This window comes from Clarias gariepinus, chromosome 23 (genome assembly GCF_024256425.1).
Source record: "Clarias gariepinus isolate MV-2021 ecotype Netherlands chromosome 23, CGAR_prim_01v2, whole genome shotgun sequence".
NCBI classification, from domain to species: Eukaryota; Metazoa; Chordata; class Actinopteri; order Siluriformes; family Clariidae; genus Clarias; species Clarias gariepinus.
The window spans coordinates 20,308,113-20,330,683 of NC_071122.1; the positions used below are offsets into that span (position 1 = coordinate 20,308,113).

Sequence of the window (22,571 nt, forward strand, 5' to 3'; positions counted from 1 at the left end):
TTTCCAGTCTGGCTTGACTGGTGTTTCCAAATTGCCCATATTATATGACTGAGTGAATAGTTTAACATGGCCACCTTGAGGTAAACCTGGGAGCTAGGGCGCTCGTCCAACTGTGACCTTACTCAGGATAAGCGGTGTAGATTATGAATGGGACCAAATGAAACAATAGCAATAACAAAATAAGTAATAAATAAAAATAACAAACAGAGCAAACACACGTCGTCTAATCAAAGTATAAGATCATACAAAAGACCAAATGACTCAGGAACCCAAGTACAGCGTTGCGGACTAAAAAAAAAAGTTAAAAAGAAGTTAAGAATTTAGCTACCAATCTTCCATGAGTCTTTTCCGGATACCCACAATAGACTCTTATATGTGTGTGTGCGATTTTGTCCCATATTCCAGTTTTGTCCTTCGGTGCTCACTTTGCATCTCGAATATCGCTTATAGAGCCGGAAACGCTTCATGCATCTCATAATCCTCGAAACAGAAGCGCGGTGCTCGCTGGGGTTCTCTTGAAGTGGACAGAGAGTACACCGCTGTCCCAGGTGGTCCAATTGCTGTGTGCATAATAGCGCTTTTTAAATAGGCGATTATTGCACTCATCTATTAAAAAGACCTCAACCCTCAACATAACCGTCCTGGGATTCATTTCCTTATCCACTCTTACTAGCTAGGCCAATGAGTTTACCGAAAGCGTCCCAGCATAAACTCTTATAGAGCGAGGATCTCATTGAACTGGTGTTACTCAGAAAAAGGTCATGGGTGTTTCTGGGAGACGAACACAGGCCATGGCTTTGAAGAATAAAAATTCTCAATAATACGTTATTTAAATTAAAATAACTATTAAATTAATTAAATTAAGAATTACTCAGTAGAGCGAAACTCTCTTGAGACAGCGAGTTCATTAAAGGTGCGTCTGAACTTATAGTCAAATGTCACATTTAAGTGTGTGATCAAAGCAATTTGGAGTGGCGCTGGAAAGATTTACTGTTAAACGTTCACATGCTCTCTTTTCCCGCGAGTCTCAAATCAACAGAAAATCAATTTCCAAACAGTACGTGAGACAGTAAGTGACGTCAGAATCGCCATGAGTGCTCGCCACGTCTCAAAAATCGGTCCTCGACTATGCAACATCCTGGCAGATGTCGTCATGGAAACCATAATTTAAGGAAACTAACAGGTATGAAAAGCTGCTCGTTAAAGACAGGACACTTGGAGACTGGCCGTTGGAGGAAATAATCCACAGTGGAGTCGAGTGAGGAAATGAGAGTGAGGCTTACGCTCACCCAGAAGTTTATGATGATTATTTTCCGAAATTAACATTCTGTTAATAAGATCATCTGTCCAATTATTAGCCGTAAATCTGTCAAAATAATCGCAACGTGATTTAAAAAAAAATTAAATCATGCACCTTTGTTAATATAGATATTCAGAATTTTTAAAATTATATAAAACAATAAAAATATATACAAGCAACATAACTATAGGAAGCCTACCGGAAGAAATTTAACTCAAAGCAACGAGTTGGGTTTTTTTTCCATAAGCTAAAGAAAAAGGGTGAAAAAGTGAGAAAATCGACCCGCAAGAAGGAAGAATATTTACAGGCAAGTTAAATAAAGGCACTTTGCATTTTTTTGCAACTTAGCAGCTTTTTTTGTTTTTTTTATATCTTCTAGTGTGATGTTGGCAAAAAAAAGGTGGAAAACAAAGGTGTTTTAGAAGCTACAGGCTGTCTAGGAAGTATTTATTTTCTTTCGTATGTTTGTTCTGCACCAAATTAAGTCATGAAATGTTTAGCAGAATAAGGATAAGCGATAAGAGGAAACAACATGGGTCGATATAATGCTTATGAAGTTCCACTGATTACCTTCTTGGGAGGTAAAAATAAGCCTAACCTCCATGTCTTTGGGCTGTGGGAGGAAACCAGAGTACCCGGAGGAAACCCACCAATCATAGGGAGAACATGCAAACTCCATCCACACAGAGACGGGAATCTGCTGGGAATTGAACCCAAACCCTGGAGGTGCAAGCTGGCAGTGCTGACCACTAAGCCGCAGTGCCCCCGGGTAGGTAAACTGGCGTTTCCAAATTGCCCATAGTGTGTAAGCATGCGTGTGCGTGCGTATGTGTGTGTGTGTGTGTAATAGGCTGAATAAAAATAAATACATAAATAACTCCTTACACAAGTGCAACAGACACTGGTACATTTCAAAATGTAGATTTCTGAGCTCATTCCTGAATCACTTTCCCTCAAAGTGCAATTTTGCTGTCTGAGATCCTGTTAAAACAAACCCAACGTCTTTCATCCTTATTTTTAAACCAAAACTTAAACAAGAGCGCCCAAACGATCCGGCTGTGGGTGTGAGACTCGTGCAGTAATTCCGCCCTCCAAAAAGCGTATTGAGAGAGAGCGTGTAAATAACGTCCTAACCCTCTTCTGTCAGAAAAAAAAAAAAAAAAAACGCACAACAAGGAGGCAGGAAATGAATAGGTATGTAATCCATGTCGGTGGGAACGTCTTTTCTTCTGCCAGCGCTTCTTCACAGCTATCTGCTATCGAGTCCGCCATGACGCTCACGTACACGGATTCATCCATCCCATCCCATCCCATCCCATCCACTTCCTCTCTCTCTCTCTCTCTCTTTCTTTTCTCCACTTCTAAAAAGACTTTGTAGTTATTTTTGGACCGATACTTCAAGGAAGTCAGTGAAGGACTATCATGATACAGGAGGGAGCACTGAACTAGATTTAAGGAGCTATTTGGTACAGAAAAAAAAAGAAGTTCACAGCGACTTGTCATGTTGCCAAAGCGATCCTCTGAAGGCGGAGAGAGCCGACACACCGGCGCACTGAATCAAACAACATAAGCATGAAGCTTATCCCGCTGCAGGCTTTCAGACACGCTGCTTCGTCAGTAAAACGAGTAATGTGGTGTAACACGGTGCATTCGGGTATCTTTGCTTTAGTACTTATATTTATCCGGAACACTATTTCATGTAACGATATATTATTAATATCAGGATAAATATCAGAATAAAAAAACTCCTCCTTTCCTGTATATTGGATCAAAAAGCTACGAAATGGAAGGAAAAAAAAAGTTACTGTACAGATGTAACTAACTCTGATTACATTGTGTTAATTGTATTATACAGCATAACTTATGTTAAAATGTGCTAGCTTGTTTTCTTTTAATGCTTTGGATGTCCACTATTTGTTTTGTTGTTGTTTTTTTGTTGTTGTTTATTTGATAAATAACTTCTAAAAGGGTTTTAAAAAACCAAAGGCAAAGGGGTTTTTTTTCGCCTGAGTTCTGAGTCTTCAGGATGGAAAGCTGGTGAGCAGCCGTTTTTTAACATGTCTTCAGAACTTTATATGTACAAAGTTTATTTTAGATTTACTTAGTTGATAAAATATTGTGAGCATCAGGAAAATTGTTGTTATACTGTATAAGTAAACCCAAACAGGACAGAACTATTATTTTTTAATATTTTTTTTCAAACAATCAGATCCTTTCTTTGATTGTTTTTCTAAAACATCCATCCATGTTGTGTTTTAATCTTAACATATAAATTGTGTTGTATGACTGTTTTTTTAACTGTAACATATACAGCTAATTAAGTAAGGAAATAATAGATATTTAACTATAATACAGCTTGACAGGCACGATTTTTCATCATTGAGATTTTTTTTTACTCGAGATTTTTTTTTACTTAAGTTTACTCGTCTGCTAAGTTTCTAACAGCAAATATTGAAGCATTCAATCTTATTTTATGTGTTTTTAAACATTAAAATGTGTTGCTGATGTTGTTTTTTTTGCATGTTGTATTTTTCGTCGCTCCCAATCTTCAGCTCCGTACTCCAGACCAGTAGGTGGCGAAATAGCACCAAATAACCATGAACTCAAAAAGAAGAAGTGGAATTCTAGGAAAAACAAGATTATGTTGTTTGCAAGCAATTTACATTTTCTGCAAAAGCTTTAGTATATTTTCACGAAATTTTTCACTTTTTGTCCATTTAACAGATCTCCGTTTCCCTGAATAATTTTTACTTAAATAAATGCGAATCTATTCTGAATCAAAACTGACCCGATGATTCGACAAAAAAATCAAATCATCCTACGAAATATCTATTAAACCGCATAGTCAGCTCATTCCTATATCAGTCATGTACTCTGGGCTACGTCTTCACTATAGTTTTCAAGCCAACTATTATTTTAATATCCATGAACCATGTGACACATGCAGGTACAGTACCACAGTAATTGTTATATAACTGTAATTTGCAGATTATTGTTTTCTTGTGTTCTATAGATCCACGGTTCGCTTTCACGACAGTCCATGCGCTACACGCTGAGAGAGAGAGAGAGAGAGAGAGAGAGAGAAAGAAAGAAGCCATGGTTTCATAATAACAGCCCAGCTATACACTCAACATCATAAAGAGACGCATTAGCAACCCTGGACATGCTTCCTGCACCCACAACACACACCTGTGCAAGATTACCGAGGTTTATTATTAGAGCAGAGTGTGCTGATTTCGCTGCGAGGCCTAAACAGTCATTATGTGGCACGCAGGAACATGGAGCACACAAAGGAAATGAAAACAGAAGCGCATAAAAGCCACAGCCAATCAGGGCCAATCTGAGCATTAGGAGCAAATGGCTCTATTTCAGGCTGGTTACCGTAGACGTGATGTTCTCTGTGTTTCTGGGAACGGACCGTGTAATTACACAGCGGATGGGATTTTGTTTATACGGATCATCTGATTTATTTCCCACTGTTCCCTTGTGTACAGGTATATATATATATAAATATATATATGTTTACTGGCTCCTTTATAAGGAACATCATACTAGTGCTGAGTAGGACACCCATCCGTTCCTCGTTTAAATTATTCCCTGACAACAGCAGCCTCGATTCTTCGGGAAACATTGCTTTGAGACTTAGACAAACATAAATCTTTAGAAGCCTCTGGCTCCTTAACCCAATTTATTTGAAAGCCAAATCAAGTTTTTAGAAGAAAAAAATTTAACCCTTTTGATAAGTAACCATAACTCTCGTTTAAACTGGAGCCGTAGGTTTAAAAAGGTAGCCATGCTTTGCAAGCATTATCTGATATAATAATGACTAAATATTGACGCTACACTCATTCACTGTATAAATTGCATCTAAAGTAGAGGAGGCAGGGTACAGATGAACAAGTCTTTGTTTTGTTTGTCATTTGGGTCTTACGTTTCAGTTGTTGATGTCTCAAGATTCTTCTTCTTCGTCCAGGGGTCTCCATCTGCCTCCATCTAACCCTATCCTCTGCGTCCTCTTCTCTCACACCTCTCACTACCTCTAGTCCTCCTGCCTGGCAGTTCCAACATCAGCATCCTTCTATCGATATATTTACAATCTCTCCTCTGAACATGTACAAACCACCATAAACTGACTTTATCTCCAAAAGATCTAACATGGCTTGTCCCTCTGATGGACTCATTCCTGATCCTATCCATCCTTGTCACTCCCAAAGAGAACCTCAACATCTTCAGCTCTGCGACCTCTGATTCTGCCTCTTGTCTTTACTTAAGTGCCGCTGTCTCTCAGCCGTAGAGCATCGCTACTCTCGCCACTGTCTTGTCGATGTCTTAGACTAATATTAGTTAACTTTGGCTAGCTGGGATGCTTAGCTACGTCACGTGTGTTAGTTAGCAAGGCATTGTTTCAAAAGCTGCCAAGATTAAAAAAAAGGAAATACAGAGCAATAGAATACAAAAGCGCTTGTGATAGTACAGAAGGGGCTGTAAAACGCTTGAAAAATGATCGCAAATGCACAGCAGTTGAATAATGATGTCTGACGAACTGAAGCGCTCTTGACGGACTATCACATGCGCTCCTAAACTCTGATGCGGGAGATGACAGGGTCTATCACAGGATTTAATGATGCCTTTTTGCTTTTGCTTTTTTTTTCTGAGGAAAAATCACCACTGGCATCTGGATAAAAACAAGTCGCAAAATTAAAACATTAGTCGTGCTGGCGACCATTTCAGTCACCATCTGGAGCCCTGCTAGGCCATGTTGACACGATTGAAGATTTTCTGCTCTACCACATTGCGAAGGATTTAGATCTGAGCCGCCGATGTAGTTTGTCACATTCACAGAACCAGATTAAGGCAACATGTGTTTTGTGACATGATGTACGGTCTTGCTGGAAGAAACCATTATAAAAGAGATAAAAAGGGATTATGTTCGAATGTGTGCGAGGAGAACATTCCTCTCACCAATACTCCACCTCCACCAGCTTGGCTTTTAGTTTCGCAAGAGTCGATGTCTTCATCTGCTGAGATTTTTACAGCAGCAGGTTGTCTCCAGCGGTAATGGGTGGGTTTGGGTGAGTCCTTTGGTTTTGTGCTGTGGCCTTGGCCGATCCGAAGTGGTCTTTTGCTGTTTTAAGTAAGATGTGTAGTGCTTTCTGAGATGTGTTTCTGCTCTGCATAATAAGAAATTGTTTATTCATGGATGTTCTTAGTTTTTTTGCACCATTCTGGCGTTTTCTGGCGTTTCGCTTGAGAACCCCAGCTAATCGATGATCCTTAAAGCCTAAGATATGATGGTAAAATACCCTTAACCTCTGATTTTAAAGCACTTATGTAACTTTATGTATGATTTTGTGAGCTACCATGTAATTGGATTGATTGTTAAAGTATCCAGCGAGGTTTACATTTTCAAAAGCCATTTTAAAAAAATTAGACAAAATGGATTTACTGCGGGTTTAAGTTGGCTATATTTGACCCTTCATGAAAAGCTGCTACGAATCTGCTTGTCCAACATCATTTATGAGTTTTGCTCTGAAACCAGATCCTATTTCCAGCTCAGCGGCTTTGATTCCCATCGGTGTAAGTTTTATACACACTCTATAAACAAATATATATTCGCATCCACAATATTCAACCTCGCAGCAAGTTTGTGCAACATTTTGCTCACTTGTTAGTGGAAATCGTGTCGATAACGATGATCCTATCGCAGCTGCGCTGTTTGGCTAATCAGCTCACGTTGCCACAGGACAGCTTAAAGCATGTCAGTCATCACCAAAAGAGCTCTGCCAAGACGCGTGTATACACACACACACACACACTCACAGACAAGCACGCCTCCCTTTGAATAGTATCCTTTTTGTGTCTGCTGACAGTGTGTAAGTGTGTCTGATGAGTGCTAATTAATCTGATTAGACCACTAGAGAAAGTGACTGGCGCTAGTAAGGGAGCTGACCTACCACTAATGCGCTCCTCCCATTGCATTTAATCCTATTCACGTCCATTCTTCTGCCGCTACGTTCCATCCCAAGCCATCACTCAAGAGACTTATTGTATCGCAAATGCTTGGTTTTGTTCCTCGACGACGTATTGTGTTAAAGAAAGAGGAAGACAGGCTGTCCGGCGTATTGACAAAACGGAGAGGCAGACAACGCGGCAGGCGCTTTTAGATCGCATTTTTGGGCGATTTTAAATATGACTATAGGAAGGAAGCTTTGGGGTCGAGCTTGGAATTACTTAAAAAAGAGAGAGAGAGAGAGAGAGAGAGAGAGAGACTAGTGCAAAGCTTAATGTGTGTAGAATCCCATTAGTGTTTGTATAAAATCACTTAAAAACCATTCCACAGTACTGACATCCACCTGAAACCTCTAAAGCTGGACTAATTTAAAACGTACAATGATGAAAGTGATCACGGATTCTCAGGAAATATTCTGATAATGTCAACTCTTTCAAAAACACACTCACTCTCTGAACGTCTGCCAATCCAGGTCAATACTACAACTGAGAAGACTTTTGAATATCACAGCATTGGCCTCATGGATTTCCAGATTGTTATCAGTTAACATGATGTTCTTACTGCGGTGCATCGTGACACCAGGTCTCTGCTGCCGCTGCTTAGAGAGGAACGTCTATTCTCTCTCGAATCTGGCCACTAAGGGAAAAAAATTAAATAAATAAATAAATAATTGAATGAATAAATAACCTGTATGATTTTTCCTGTGTGTTAAACCAAGCTCTGGGTCAAGTGAAGTCATATTTCTTAGAGAGCAATACAATATGATCAGGAAAACTGTGGTCTATCTACGATACCTCCCCCGCCCGACTGAGCACTTCGGCAATGTTCTGTTCAGTAAGTGGCCACTCCATGACCCTGACTTACTCTGTAGCACTCTTCATTTTCCCTCCCCCATCCGCTCGTCCCTTCCCCCTTTCCCTTATCCCAGATTTTTCGAAGTCAGGAAAAACAGATCATATGTTGCCCTTATGGTTCCCCAGCGATCCAGATGAACCTTTGGCAAGGACACGCCATCGCTAGATTGCAGATCTAATGAGAGCTAACTAAACATAACTTCTTTTTTTTATTTTTCAAGCTCCACTATAAGCTGATATTCAAAACGTAGTTCTTGCTTCTTTCCTCGGGACGATCCACCCAGTGGCACGACGTTTAACTCGACTTCTAAATCCTGAAATCCCTCCCCCCACCTCAAAGCTCTGCTATCAGCCATGCGCCAGCTCTGAAGCTTAGGCCCACCTATCGTGCCGGCTTTCCCTGTGTGTCCTGCCATGTCCGCACGAAAGAGATAATGAAAAATCAGAGATGGGAGCTGATAACGGGAGGGAGGGGAGGAGAAAAATAACTGCGGTCCTCTGAATGGAGTGGACTTATCCGCCAGCTTAGGGATGACATTTTGTCTGTTTGGATTGATAACTCCGACTCAGATGAGGCGAGTCGCTCCAGAGATTAGTTCGACGTCCTAAAGCGTATCATGTCGTTGGAAAGAAAGGGAGAGAGCAGCGTGTCTATCAAAACTTCGATCCGAATGCGGAGTTATAAAGAGCAAAAAAAAAAGAAATAATGTATACGCACGCGCTGATGGAAATGCTTTAAAACAATGGAAAAACTGACGCAGCAGAGAGAAGGTACTGCTTTAACAGTGCTGACACAAGGCAGTGTGGACGGAATTAAAGCGATATGACACTGCAGATGAGGAAGAAAAAGAAAAATCATGAATATTCACTACCACTACTCCTTAAAAGCACAGATTTGAATGCATTAGATTAGTCGAGGGTGAAATTTCCCGAGCAAACCGAAAAGAACGTACAGATACATCGACTAATATGCTTTTCATGGATGAAGGCCAAACCTCTCTGGAGCAGAGGAAAAAAAAAAAAAAAGGACCCAATATACTCCCAGCTAGATCAACCTCTCAGTAAGAGAATTCCTAGAAAGCACGCCGGCTGATCAATGAGTGGAAAAATAAGATGGGATCAGCAGGGTGTGAGAAACCAGGCCATTAGTCTGCTGACCTGAGGGAAGAACCAAGCAGTGTTGGTAATGCAGGCATGGAGAGAGGAGGTCAATCCTCTTCTCTTTTTATTTTTTATTTTAACCCTGACGAATCCTCTCAGTTCATCTGCACGCTCTCGAGCACCATGCTGCTCTTAAAAAAAAAAATAATAAATTTCATTCCAACGTGCTGAGGCTGGCTCGTGTTCCTGGTAAAATGATGCTGAGTTTTGGAAAGGTTCATAATCTGAGGCATGTTCACAGTGACGGGCCAAGCAAAATAAATAAATAAATAAATAAATAAAGGATGACGGCCGCTAAAGAGTGTGAACTGCTCCAACAAAACAAGCAAACAAACAAATAAATACCCTTTATGTTCATCCTTTTATGGATGGGAATCACCAGTCCCCACCCGGTACAACTGTACTGTAGGTGCCGATTCAATATCTTATTCCACAGTTTTCCAGATTTTGAAACAATTTTAAGACCTTGAACTTTCAAAAATATGTTGTGTTATAACACAGGAACTTTTATACTATAGCTTTAATCAACACCTTCACAACTGAATTGAAAATGAGTAAATAAATTAAGCCCATTCCTTATTAGTCTTCTCACTTAAAAACCGAGGGCAGCATTTAAACAATACAAACTAACTTCAAAGACAAAAATTTAACATTTACTTTCAATTTAAATTAAACAAAGAAAAGCTCAATTTTACTGAGCAGCACGTATTTGTTATATCTTCCGCCATAATTATAATTTTTATTTAAAAAAATATTATTTTCCACACGGGATAAGTGAATAGTGTGAATAGTTTTGAGCGCACCCCCTGTAGGATTTATAGAGTAAAGTCAAGCGACAAGTCTCAAAACTCAACTTGAAAATAATCGTGTTGAGCAGTTCGTCAGGTGGCTTAAGACTTTAAGACTAATTCGCTTGCAGAGTTACCATTACCTCAGCGGATGATTTGTCTTCATAACTGTTGATAACGTGGTGTCATAAAAAATAAAAAAAAAACGTGTTTCTGTTGTGCCATTCAAAAGCTGGTGCACTTGGCACAACATCGGTTATACCTGAGGCTGATCGGTCATGGGCCATCGAGCTAAAAAAAACAGCTGACTCTGGACACAGGCCGATCGAACGCCGCCATCACATGCCATTTTACATTTATTATAATATCTTATATAAGATTTTTTATGAGTTTTTAGCATCAGATTCTTTTTTTTATTTTACTACACTTATGAGTATAAAAAGAAATAAGTGGTTTGCATGAAAAGGGAATAAAAGTTGCATATACCTAAATTAGATTTAAGGCTGTAGCACAACAGTGAAGTGTGATATTTCATCGTGGAGCATATGAAAACAAAATGCTGACACTGTTACAGATGCAAAATCAGTGGAACACACACACACACACACACACACTGGGGCACCTCTTGGAGAAACATTTTCCTACATCCTATCTCTGTATATAGACTTTTCCCCGCTCGGCGTTAGCTAGTAATAAGGTCAGCGAATCTCATTACGGCCAGAGGCCGAGAGTTTTCGATTATCGTATGGCTGCCGGCGCGGCTCAGAGCGGAAATGGAATGATATTTTGTTACCCGCCATCTGCTGCATGGCCCAAAACACTTCCTCTGCAATACAATAGCCTGCTGTGTGTGTGAGCGGGTGTGTTATGTGTTGTGTGTGTGTTTTTGCAGACTACTGTACGCCAGCACGCTAACAAAAACGCTTAAATTCAGCACACAATTTATCCACACCCCAAACAGCTGCTTCTTTAAGGTCAACCAATGTGACTGAGGGTCGCGTCATACACAGATAAGCCTTACGTACAGCCATCTGGCTAGTCTGAACACACTAACAAGATTTCAGATGACTTTACAGTTAGGGGATCCATCTATAACGCGATTTCATATCCGAGTGGAATTCGGCCAAACTCTCACTCCGTCCCTGAGGAAAAGTTAGAACTACGATTACTACGGCGCTATTATACGTCTATAAAATCCCAGAATGCTGTGAGGAGCTCTCACCTTACTAACGCTTACATAATGAACATTCAAAATAAACCACAACCGTTGTGCGGTTATTAGTCAGTAGAGAATAACCTGGGGCTAATTTGTGGTTTGCGCGAGGTCAACAGACTAAGCTAACAGAATATAACCTCTCAGGATCATACGGCTTTTTTATATTATTTTATTTGTTTGTTTTTTTATTCCTCTATTTTAGTTCAAATGCATTCTGTCTTGCAGTGCATTATGGGTAACGTTGCATGAAAGTGTTGAGAGGCTTTGTTTCGAAGGCTTTAGCTCGAACATCAACTAGACACGTGTTGTAGCATTTGGGACAAAGCATACGCTAAACGAGCCTGAGAACATGAGTGCAAGAAACGACAGGCAGAGCGAGACAGAGGGAGAGACAGTGTGAAAAAGTGCCTTTGGCAAGGACTGGGCCTGTGTGACCACTGAAAACACAGGACAAAAGGAAGCAGAAGAGAGAGAGAGAGAGAGAAAGAGGGTTGTCGTGAATGCTCTCCATTCGTTTTAGCTAATAGACCCCAGAGCTATCGGGCTGTTTTTAATGGTAATTAGATTTCCTTTCTGGATCGTTCCGTGAATGCTCGTCAACGGGCTGTCGAGGCAGAGAGCCTCAAAGAGGCATTACTGAAAACCTGTTGTCTGGCCAAAACATCAGCACTGCCTCGGGAAAGCTGGGAGAATGGAAGAGAGGCCGAGATGTCAGACGGTGAAAGCCCGTCATGCCTCGGGCCTTGTCCTATCACGCCGAGGTGAGCGATTCGATTCGACTCTGGCTCACGGCGAAGTTTCCCATCATTCGCTTCCCCCCCCCAACCTCCAAACCCCCAACCCCCCACTCCTCGTGGTTATAATTAGTCACTTCCTGATTGCTTTCCAGACGCAATCAATGATTCAGCGACGGCCGCTGTACAACGGATGGATTCGCCTTTGGTCACAATCACGAGTTTCCATAATTCATGATACTTCGGCGCTGTAAATACGGACTCATTAGAGATTTATTTATTCATAAAAATTTGACTTGAAAACAGACATTAATTGTAGCTCTCTCTCTCTTTCTCTGGAACTATTTTCTTTTTTTTCTGGGTCGGTCATTCATTCTGGATGAGTGTAAATATCTTAAAGGCAGAATCCATATAATAATCAATGTTTTTACAAAAACAAACCACAGAACCACCTCAGAAATATGTACTGTGTAGTAGAGACGGGGACGGGGACGTTGTGTGATGTTTCGCAATTCCTTTGTGTGATGATTCATGTATCGCTATATGGATCCCAAAATTGTTTTTTTGTTGTTTTTTCAAAATATTTTTTTAATTTATACTTTATGCGGTGAAACACTGCTGGTCCTCTATAGTATTACAGGTGTTGCACTCTAAACTGTGAGGCTTAACTGCGCCCCGTGTGGTGGGAGCAAATTACTTGCTATGTTTTTTTTTTTTTTCCGAACTGCGATGAAAAGAAAATTTAATCAAGATATTTATAAAATCTTCATGAAAATGTAATTGCCACCTGGGTATTGTGATAATAGCATATCGGTTGGTCCCTGGTGATTCCCATTCCTGTTAGTTAGCATTAGATGAACGAACTGTGTTTTACAGCAAACACTAAAATGTATTTAGTGAGATGGGTTATCTGGGTTTTATTATTATTATTATTTTTATTATTATTATTATTCCCTATCTCTTTAAAATCCAGAATGTTGGACGTGGGGACGTGACGTGATCCTGTGGGACATTCCGCAGACGACGAGCAGAAAAACCAATCCATACCTAATAAAAGTTGTGTATGTTTGTCTTTCGATAAACTGCATGACTTTGATGCTGCGTTTGGCCACGGAGTCTCGGTGACACCGCGGGTGTGATTTTGTCTCGAGGCCGGTGATGATCGCAGATGGCAGACGAAGCAGGAGCTTGTTTACACTGCTAAACAGGAGCAGGTCTGTTCACTCACTCGTTCAGCCGTTCAGTCAAACGCTGACGATTGGGACCCCGTCGTTGTTTGGCTCTTATCTGGCTGTGGAGAGATTGGGAAAGGGGGAGTTTGTGTGTGTGTGTGTGTGTGTGTGTGTGTAGGACATGTGGGAGGTAAAACAAGATAGAGCAACTTGCAGAGGTCCTCTAATATCTACTTCTCCTGCTTTCCTCACTCCTCAATTCTTTCATTTCTTTCTACTTCTCCCTTCCTTTTATTTATCCACCTCTCTGTTTTTCTTAAATTCCCCATCTACAGTATTTCTTCATGTCCTATTTCCTTATCATCTACACTGTCATCTTCTTTATTATATTCTCCTTCACTCTCATCTTCCATCCTTTTCTCCTCTCCTTACACTTCCATCCTCTTCTAAAAAAACGTCCCTGGTTTCTCTTCCCTTCTCATTTACTCTCCTTTCCCCTTTGACAAATAAAAAATAAAAAAAGGAGAGAGAGAAAAAAAACCTTCCCTCTCTTTTCTCTTCTCTCCGTTCTGCCCGGCTAATCTCCGTTCGATTTTCCCCGGCGGCTCATTCATCGAGCCCTCGGGGTGATTAACGGAAGAAGGATGGCCGCAACGACGGCGTAAATCCTGAGGGGGTTCAGGTGGAACACAGGCGCTTGTCTTCACCATGAGGGATGGAGAAGGGACGCGCTGGGCCGAAGCCTTCTACTAAAAACTGCCTTTCTACTATTTAAAAAAAAAAAGAGTCAAAAATAAAACACTGAGGTAAAAAGAAGGGGATGTTGAAAAACAAGGCTGTGGAGGGAAACACAGGAAGAAAGAGGGACAGCGGGAACCGGGGAACGAAAAGAGGATGGAAACTCCAGAAGTCCCTCGGGTGAAAACGGAGAGGCCCATCTGTTAGACATCTGGTTTGGAGAAGTGAGAAGTGAACCACCTTCGACATGTTGGGTTAGGAAATCTTGATTAGTAAACGAGAGAGATAGATTAGATAGAGAGCTTTTTTTTTTTTTTTTTAAATAAAAGCCTTCCCAGAGAAATGTGCTTTGAATAGTGAAAGGTCTTAAGAGGTCATGCTGAGCCATGAAGGCAATAACTGGATGAAGGAGAATTTCCACTTTCCGGTCTGATTTCATGCTCGCCCGGAGCTCTGAGCTTAATGTTTTCAATTTCCAATTTCAATTCAATTCAATTTTATTTGTATAGTGCTTCTAACAATTGACATTGTTGCAAAGCAGCTTTACACAGTCAAAATAATTATTTAAGTTTGTATAAGATGTGAACGTGTACGAATCAAAATGATAAGACTGTCCCTGATGAGCAAGCTGAGGACAACGGCGATGGTGGCAAGGAAAAACTCCTTGAGATGATAACAGGAAGAAACCTTAGGAGGAACCATATTCAACAGGGAACCCTTCCTCATTTGGGTGATAACAGATAGCAGGATTTGATCTGGATCAAACTGTGTGAAACTGGAGGTTCAGTATTACAGGAAATGTGTTTAAGTTACAATTGAGGAAACTGTTTTAATACTGGCACTAAGAGGGGGGAAAATAAATCAAAGAATGTTTGGAGACTGCTCTGAACAGACTCAGAGTCAGATGGTGACATGCTTTCCTTTTCTCCGTGTGAACTTGTCTCAGGTACAGTACGCACACGCCGATTTTTTCACGCCACCGATCATATGAAAAAGCAGCACGTGGAATCGCATGTAACAGCGTACCAACACTTTATCAGACGGACCCCAGACGCCGGTTTGAGCATCAACGCGCCCCTGCTTCACGCCGTTGCTTGTTGCTCGCTGAAAGAAACAAGAGACAGACGCGAAAAAACGCGAAGAAAGTAAGAATAAGAGAACTGAACCCTACTGTTCTCCAAAGCTCCTCCGCTCGATGCCGAGTGAGTCTTACGGCTGGAATAAATCAGAGCAGACAGACTTTGATCATGAGCCATTCTCTGCGTACTCTCAATAGCAGGATGACTGATCACTGCTCGCGGATCCGAACTGCCTGGGAAAACAGAAGAGGGAAAAAGAAAAAGAAAAAAAAAACACAGAAAGGGAAAGAAAAATCATGCCAATTTGGGGCGGAAAACCAGGCGCAAGAGAAAAAGGAGAGGAGAGAAAGTACGGTGTAGTCTGTACAGCTTTGGAATCAGAAGAAGTAAGACAAATTGGGTTGAGTCCACAGGCCTGGATCTTTCTTTCCTCTCTTTCTTTCTTAGTTGGAGGAAATGCGGTGTCCTCCCAAGCATTAAAGTGGAAAAACCAATGCCGCTGCGAGAATTTAATGAGACACGCGACTCTCCCGGCATGCTGCCGCATGCCATGTGCTTATTCTCCCGTCCTCTGTTTCTTTTCTTCCCTCTCTCTCTCTCTATTTTTCCTTTTTCTTTTTCAGGCTCTCTCGCTCCCTTAACCGAGCCAAATGGAGTGAGCGGTGTGCCTGTAACCAGTCCAGCTTTTTCACTCGGCCCCTAATGCAGCGCTAATGCACTACGACTGTGAAAATGGCCATTCGCAATGTGTGACTAGGCTTCCCAGAAAACCTCATGACATTATCAAGTATGTCTCTGCACACACACACACACACATACACATAATCACTCTGATGATGGGATGTAGATGGTAGAGTGTCTAATAGTTTCCTGTTTTTTCCACTTTTTTTTCAGGCTTAAGTGACGGACTAGTAATGAAGCCATCCTAGCCGAGGCTCTGATATCCTGAACCGAGATGCGGCCTCTGTGCAGAACAAGGCCACGAGAACAAGACTGCCATTTCATTCTCAGCTCCAGCTGGAGATTTCCAGTATTAGTTAAAGCACTAAGGAAGGAGAACAAGCAGTGCTTGAGAAACGTCACTGTAGGTGTGTGTAACTTGCATCACGTTGTCTGTTTAAAAGGTTCAGGAAGGTATTGTTAAGTGTTTCAGAAGACCGGACAAAAACAAATACTCTAAACGATCTGATAAACCTGTGGAAGGGAAAGAAAGAAAAAAAACGAAGAACAAATCGGACTAAAAATCAAAAGCCATTAGATCAGAAATCAGGGCGTTTTTACAGACTTTCCACATGTGATGAAAAGTCCATGATTGCATGCGCCATTAAAATTCATATAAATGCTTGAGATCCTCTAACGACTTCCTTCTCCTTTAGTTTAACACGACACGGTTAGCATCCGATATCCAAATCTGATCTCTGTCACATGACGATGCATTGAAATTCTTCACATCGTGCAACGAGTGCAGAGCTCCAGCAGCTCAGGGACGCTTCACACACTATACCACGATCCACGCGCCTATACCTTGAACTGCGTAACTCTTTCTGAGTTTGGTTTTCTTAGGGCTGAACAGAGCGGAGGATTGATAGAGGACTCATTGATTGGTCTCAGTTCATCAAAGTAATTTACAGCTTTTGAAAGAGCCACATTTTTTATAGAGTCTAAATTTTCAGCAAGTCAGCAAGAAAAAAAAAATCTTGTACAGGTTCCAGCGACTACTGTTCAGTGAATAGTCTGAGGTGAAGTCAGGAAAAGGAGCGCTAGTGGAATTCAAACTTTGAATAAAAGGCTGGTGCAAAAATATAATAATAATAATAATAATAATAATAATAATAAAAGTGATATTGACGTTTGATGGCAAAAAAATTTTCCAGGAGGCTTTTGAGAGCGATTTAAGCGGGTGGAAAATGAGGCACGACAGCGCACCGTTAAAGTAAAAGACTCAACGCCGGCAGGTTCTCGCTCTAAATATTTGATCAGGGTACAAATCACTTCCAGTTGGGAGAAAAAGCTTCGAGCAGCAGGCCGAAAGGACCAGAAATATATAAATAAAGATCCGGAATCAAAGGAGGTAGAAAAGTCAAATAATTCATGAGATGAAGTACAAAGCAACAGAGTGATAGATGAACTCGACGTCGATTCACAAAAGACCTTGAGTGAGCTTGTCCGACGGTGTTGAATTAATGGCGGTGATCATCTAAAGTGTGCTCGGCACGAGCAAATTTAAGCTCCTGTTTACGAGTTTTGGGAAATAGGAAGACTTGGACTTGGAGAGCTTTGATTTTATTTTTTGGAATGTACATGAAAAACTTTTACATTAGAGACAACAGGTGTGTTAAAAGATGCGGTTTGGATTTAGTCAAAAGAAAGGCTTAGTGCCTTTAAAAAAACTAAAAAGTAAAAACAATAAAGTAGACAGTGTTTGCCTCCTATTATTATTATTTACTGATGAAGTTCTTTACGTATTTAATCTTTTTTTTTGTGCTATTTAGTAACCTGTGCCTTTTTATTTCTCTTCCTGACGCATACGGCGTTAAAATGGAGACTGAAAGAAATCTGCTATTGATCGCTTTGCTTAGATGAGTCACAAGACACCGAGAGCCACTCCGATAACTCCTTGAAATGAATGAACCTGAATATTAAATGAACCCCAAGAAAAAGAGATGAAGGCCTGAAAGCCAAGCTGACTGACTAAGCATGTTGAGTAGAGGTAAATATCGAGGACAGCTTTGCCCGCTTCGCTCGCTGTTTGAGCCGGGATAATGGAGAGGCGTGAAATCGGCCTTCTGCCCACATACGCTTCGGACAGGAAGCCAGGCAGGCCTTAGTGGGGACAAATTGAAAAGGGCCAGGAGGAGGTGGGGAGGGGGAGCGCTCACTTTTTAAACTTGCACCTAAAAATAATACAGAAGTTAACACTGAGAACCTGTGAGAGAATCATGGGAAGTATCCACCCTTCCCATTCACGGAGCAAAATATATGTGTATATGTGTGTATATATATGAATAAAAAGACCTCAGCAGGCCCTGATGGAAACAATGGTGTGGAACAATGGAAGGCGCAAGCGCTCAGCACTATTTGACGCGAGACGGGTGTTTTCCCCGCACACACACACACTTCATTAAGCACACAAATTAAAGCACGGAAAGAACCAGACTGCCTGACAGAAACACTTTCTACGTTTTCCTTGATGTCCTTGAAGTCTCTATAGAGTGCCAACACGATGTATATATACACACACAGACACACACACACGGACACACAAACTCAAACGCTTCATATCTGCACAGCCTCCTTACAGATTTTCATAAATCCATTACCCGAGCAGCCGTACAGTGCCGAACCCAGTGCGGCGCTAAAGCACTCGATAATGGGACGAGGAGGGCGAGTCGGGTATGATGAGGATGATGAGAATGTCGTTCCAGGGGCCGGCCTGCGCATCCCAAATATCAAGACTGCCAGGCTATATCTCTCTCAGGAGACTCCGGAGTTTAAGTGGCCGTTAGCGAGCGGACGTTTAGCAAATTATCCTCTTCTATTAGGCGAGGATACGCTTCCATGGCCCACATAAAAGAAGAAGGAAATTTATAAAGGCAGGGAGTTTGACGCCTCTTAAGAGATTTAAATTACTACCGGGATCCATAATGTATGGTGCACTGGCCCTCTTGCCTCAGAAATACTCTGTCGATAAAGCTACTTATCCCAGAGCAAGACATATATATATATATATATATATATATAAAATATACATGTATTTCCATAAGCACTGAAAACCTAGCTGTGCAGATTAAATGACGGCAACCAGATTGGCGTAATAATCATGATGACAACCTGATAAAGTACGTTCAATGACCTGCACTGACTCACTCTGAAACACTGTTTTATTTTACGGCGCACAGGCTAGATACAGGACACGAGACGCCTCTGTATTGAGACATTCTCTGTTGCCAGGCATGGGTCATAAGACAGCCTGCAGCGAGCTTCAGGACTGCTGTTCGTCTCCTCCTCAGACAAACATGCACTCGGTGCACACTTGCACACACTCGACAGGAGAATAAATAAAATGGACGCGTTTCCATTTCCATCCTCTAACACCCTGCCTCGGTTACAGCATCGTCAGCCGAGTACGCCCCAAAAATATAAAAGATTTAATAAATAAAAAAATGCTGCTGTCTCGTACGTGTGTTACGAACAGGTCTATTAGAGGGAGCGAGAAAGAGTGAGAGAGAGGCAGAGAAATGTCACCCAACCAGAAAAGAGAACGTTCTGTCAGAAAGTAGAGCGAGCCGCGCAGACGACGGCGGTGCGTTCAAATGATACGTCTTTGATGAGTTTCTCTTTCCTACCTGGCCTGACTGCAGAAGTGCAGCCTGAGTGAAAAAGCAGAAACCGTTCAACAACAACAAAGAGTGTGCTGTGCATGTATTTTCGTTACTCAAACCATGCCATTTGCTAGAATTTTAAATACAGGAGGGCAGCTGGGGAAAGAGCGAGTCAGGTAACTTTGGTATTTTCAGGTGCACAAAGGCACCGTTTGCCCGTTGGCGTCAATGTCTTATTTATGGAATCCTCATTACTAGTAAAAGCTGTTTGAAAATGTAAAGATCTGGGGGATTGAAGATAGCACCCTGGATCGGAGTCTCCCTAGGCTGCTTCTTCTCAAGCGTCTGAATCAGACAGAATGGTAAATGAATCCCGGCACCTCGAACGCAGCAGCATGTCTAACCATGGCCGGCACAATACTTCCCATACATACATGAAAGCCAGGGATGCTCAGAGTTATGTCATGTCCATTAAACCTAGCATGCATACTGCTGTCCGTTTGTATGTTTTTTTTTTTTGTTTTTTTTGCAAACAAAAACAGGGACACGAGCACAAGGCGACTTCACTGCTGTATGCAAAAATCTGGCAAATAAGATGCCATACTGATTGCAGCGAATAATCGTGTTGTCCAAAAGTGGGTCAGAGGCGAAAAAAAATGTTTTTTTTTTGGTTGCAGATTGTTTGCATTTCATGCATAGCGCCAAAACGAGAATGCATACATACAAGCGTGCATAAGGACAACTTTGCACTCAATTCCACCAACAATCTGATGCACCCAAAAGGTGCAGGAATGCAATTCAGAATGGCTGCTCATTTTTTAAGGAAAAAGATCCAGCACTCCCTGTGTGTACAGTGTGTGCACAATTGTCCTGAACAACTTTTGCCACTTTTGGGTTTAATGGCGTGTGCGCACCTTCAGTGTTTTTGCTGAGAGAAAATTATTGACATTATTGATGTTCATGGTGATTCCTCATAGCATGCACTTAGAGAAGCAGCGCGTGCACGGAGCCAGAGTCGCACGAGCAGCGCCAACTCGCAACATAAGAGCTGATCTATGCGCTTAATTAGGTGTTTGCACCAGGAAGGCGTTTTTATCATCACTCCTGGCCTGCAAACGTCCTTGGTTTATTTGTTTATACGCGTGCAGCGTGCATTTTATCAGGAAGAAAAAAACAAACATAGTAGTGGTGTAGTAGTTAACACACGCTGCCTGATGGATTAGTGCCTAAATAGACACCAAATTCCTTGCAGAATGAACGGGAATTCTGCGCGAGCATGCACTGTATCAGGAAAAATAATCAGATTGTGCATTTAAAACCAAAAATTAAATGAAATAAATCAAAACCAGTTGTGCATTCCTTCTCCGTTAGTCAGTTAGTTAGTTAGACTGGCACGTTAGTGTATGCCTCATAATGAATCAGACGTATAAACTGCGAATGGGAAGTGATGAGAAGGCTATAAATAACGGAAATGTGATGTTCTGGTTGACAATAAAACGCAGCACAAGAGCACGCTCGGTTATGGTTTAAGGGGCTGCTGTGATCTAGTGGCCGATCGGAATCATGATGTCATGAAGCACGAACATCATCGTATAACGAGCTCGAGCGCAACACATTAACAACATCATCACCATCATCATCATCAACAACAATCTGTCGCGCGCGCTGAATTAGTGTGAGTGTGTTGCTATGGATTCGGAAAGAGAGGTGTGAGGAGGGTTGGAGGTAAATGTGAAGGTTTTAAAAGCTCTCCGGTGTACATACATACATACACACATACAAACCGGCACAAAAAAAACAAAGAAACGAATAAGTGGAAAGTTTGTAGCCCTAAAAAGTGAGCGAAGGTTTAAATGTTTCACGCGGACAAACCTGCAAACTTACCGGGATGCGCGTGGGCCCGGAGGAGCGCGCAGGCTGCCAGCGTTAACGCCAGAATCCAGCAGCAGCAGCAGCAGCGACCCGGTTGCTGAAGCCTCGGCATGGCACCGCGCACATCGACAACCGGCCACAGAGTAACTGGTCACTTCGGTTATCCCCAAAACGTCCGGTTTTAAGCAGCAAACAAACCGAACAAACTGTAACTGTTTTCTTTTGCGGCGGAAAAGAAGCTCCGCAGGAATTCTCTCTCAACTTCGTCCAGGAAACAGTTTTTCCCCCTTTTTTTTCTTTCTTCTCTCTTCGTTCTTTCTTTCTTTCCTTTTCTCTGTCTTTCTTTCTCTCTAGCTCTCTTTTTCCGTTTTCCCCCTTTTTTCTTAAAGCCCTTCACGCGCAGCAGCCGTTAGTCCCGAGCAACGAAATGAAAATTAAAAAAATAATAATACATGACGGCGCGAGCGCGCGCGTGCGAGCGCTGGAATCTGTTGGAATGGACGAGATGGAATTGGCGGCTCGTGCGGGGTCGAGCGCGCGACGCTTCTCTTTCTGTTGGTGCTCTTCACGCCAGAGCAGCGCAAAAAGAAGAAGAAGAAGAAGGAGAGACGGCAGAGTCGGAGCAGCAGCAGGAGCGGCGCTGGGAGGCGCATTCCGCCATCCAGGAAGTAGCCGAAGTGTGGCGGAGACTTTCAAACAGGCTCGGGAGAAAAAAGAGGGAGGGAGAGAAAGAGAGAGAGAGAGAGAGAGAGAAATAGGGGGGAGAGAGAGAGAGCGCGCGCGGCAGGTCGCGCCGCCGGATCCTAGCGCCGAGGTCTCCGGTGCACTTTTTATTTATTTATTTTCTGCATTTATTTATTTATTTTAAGTAAACATCCTACATCTGAAACCGCACGTTCACGTTATAAACACAGAGTACACACACACACACACACACACACAGTAAGAGGACACGGGCTTCATATTTCGCTTACTACATCCGGTCAAAATCATAAGTGTGCGGAAACTGGACACAATCCCATAATAATTCCTGTGGAGGGAGGGGGCGTGGCTTCTGAGATGATGTGGACAACTTCTGGACAATGAGCTGAGCTGGTGAAGGGTCGCACGCGCGCGAGGGTTTTTTAGCAGAACATAGCCTTGTGATTTTAATGATGATGATGATGATGATGATTGTTAGTAATAACATGTCCGAGAATTGAAGAGAAGAAGATAGATAAATGCTTGGGTCCCTTTTTTGTCATGTTATATACACAATATGAACAAAAGTGTTTACCCAGAACTGTTAATAATTGAATTCAGGCTTGCAAGAACTTTAAAGACAT

The 22,571-nt window shown here is 41.8% G+C and overlaps 1 protein-coding gene across 3 annotated transcripts in view; it reads right to left on the reverse strand.

Moving 5' to 3' along the window:
* Nucleotides 1-21,928, reverse strand: part of ptprga (protein tyrosine phosphatase receptor type Ga) — a 252,060-nt gene extending 230,132 nt beyond the window's left edge. For all 3 annotated transcript variants that reach the window (XM_053483753.1, XM_053483752.1, XM_053483754.1), the window contains exon 1: nucleotides 21,259-21,928. In XM_053483753.1, coding sequence (XP_053339728.1) covers nucleotides 21,259-21,358 — 100 coding nt within the window. In that variant the 5' untranslated portion in view covers nucleotides 21,359-21,928. The remainder of the gene's footprint in view (nucleotides 1-21,258) is intronic.
* Between the last annotated feature and the right edge of the window lie 643 nt (nucleotides 21,929-22,571).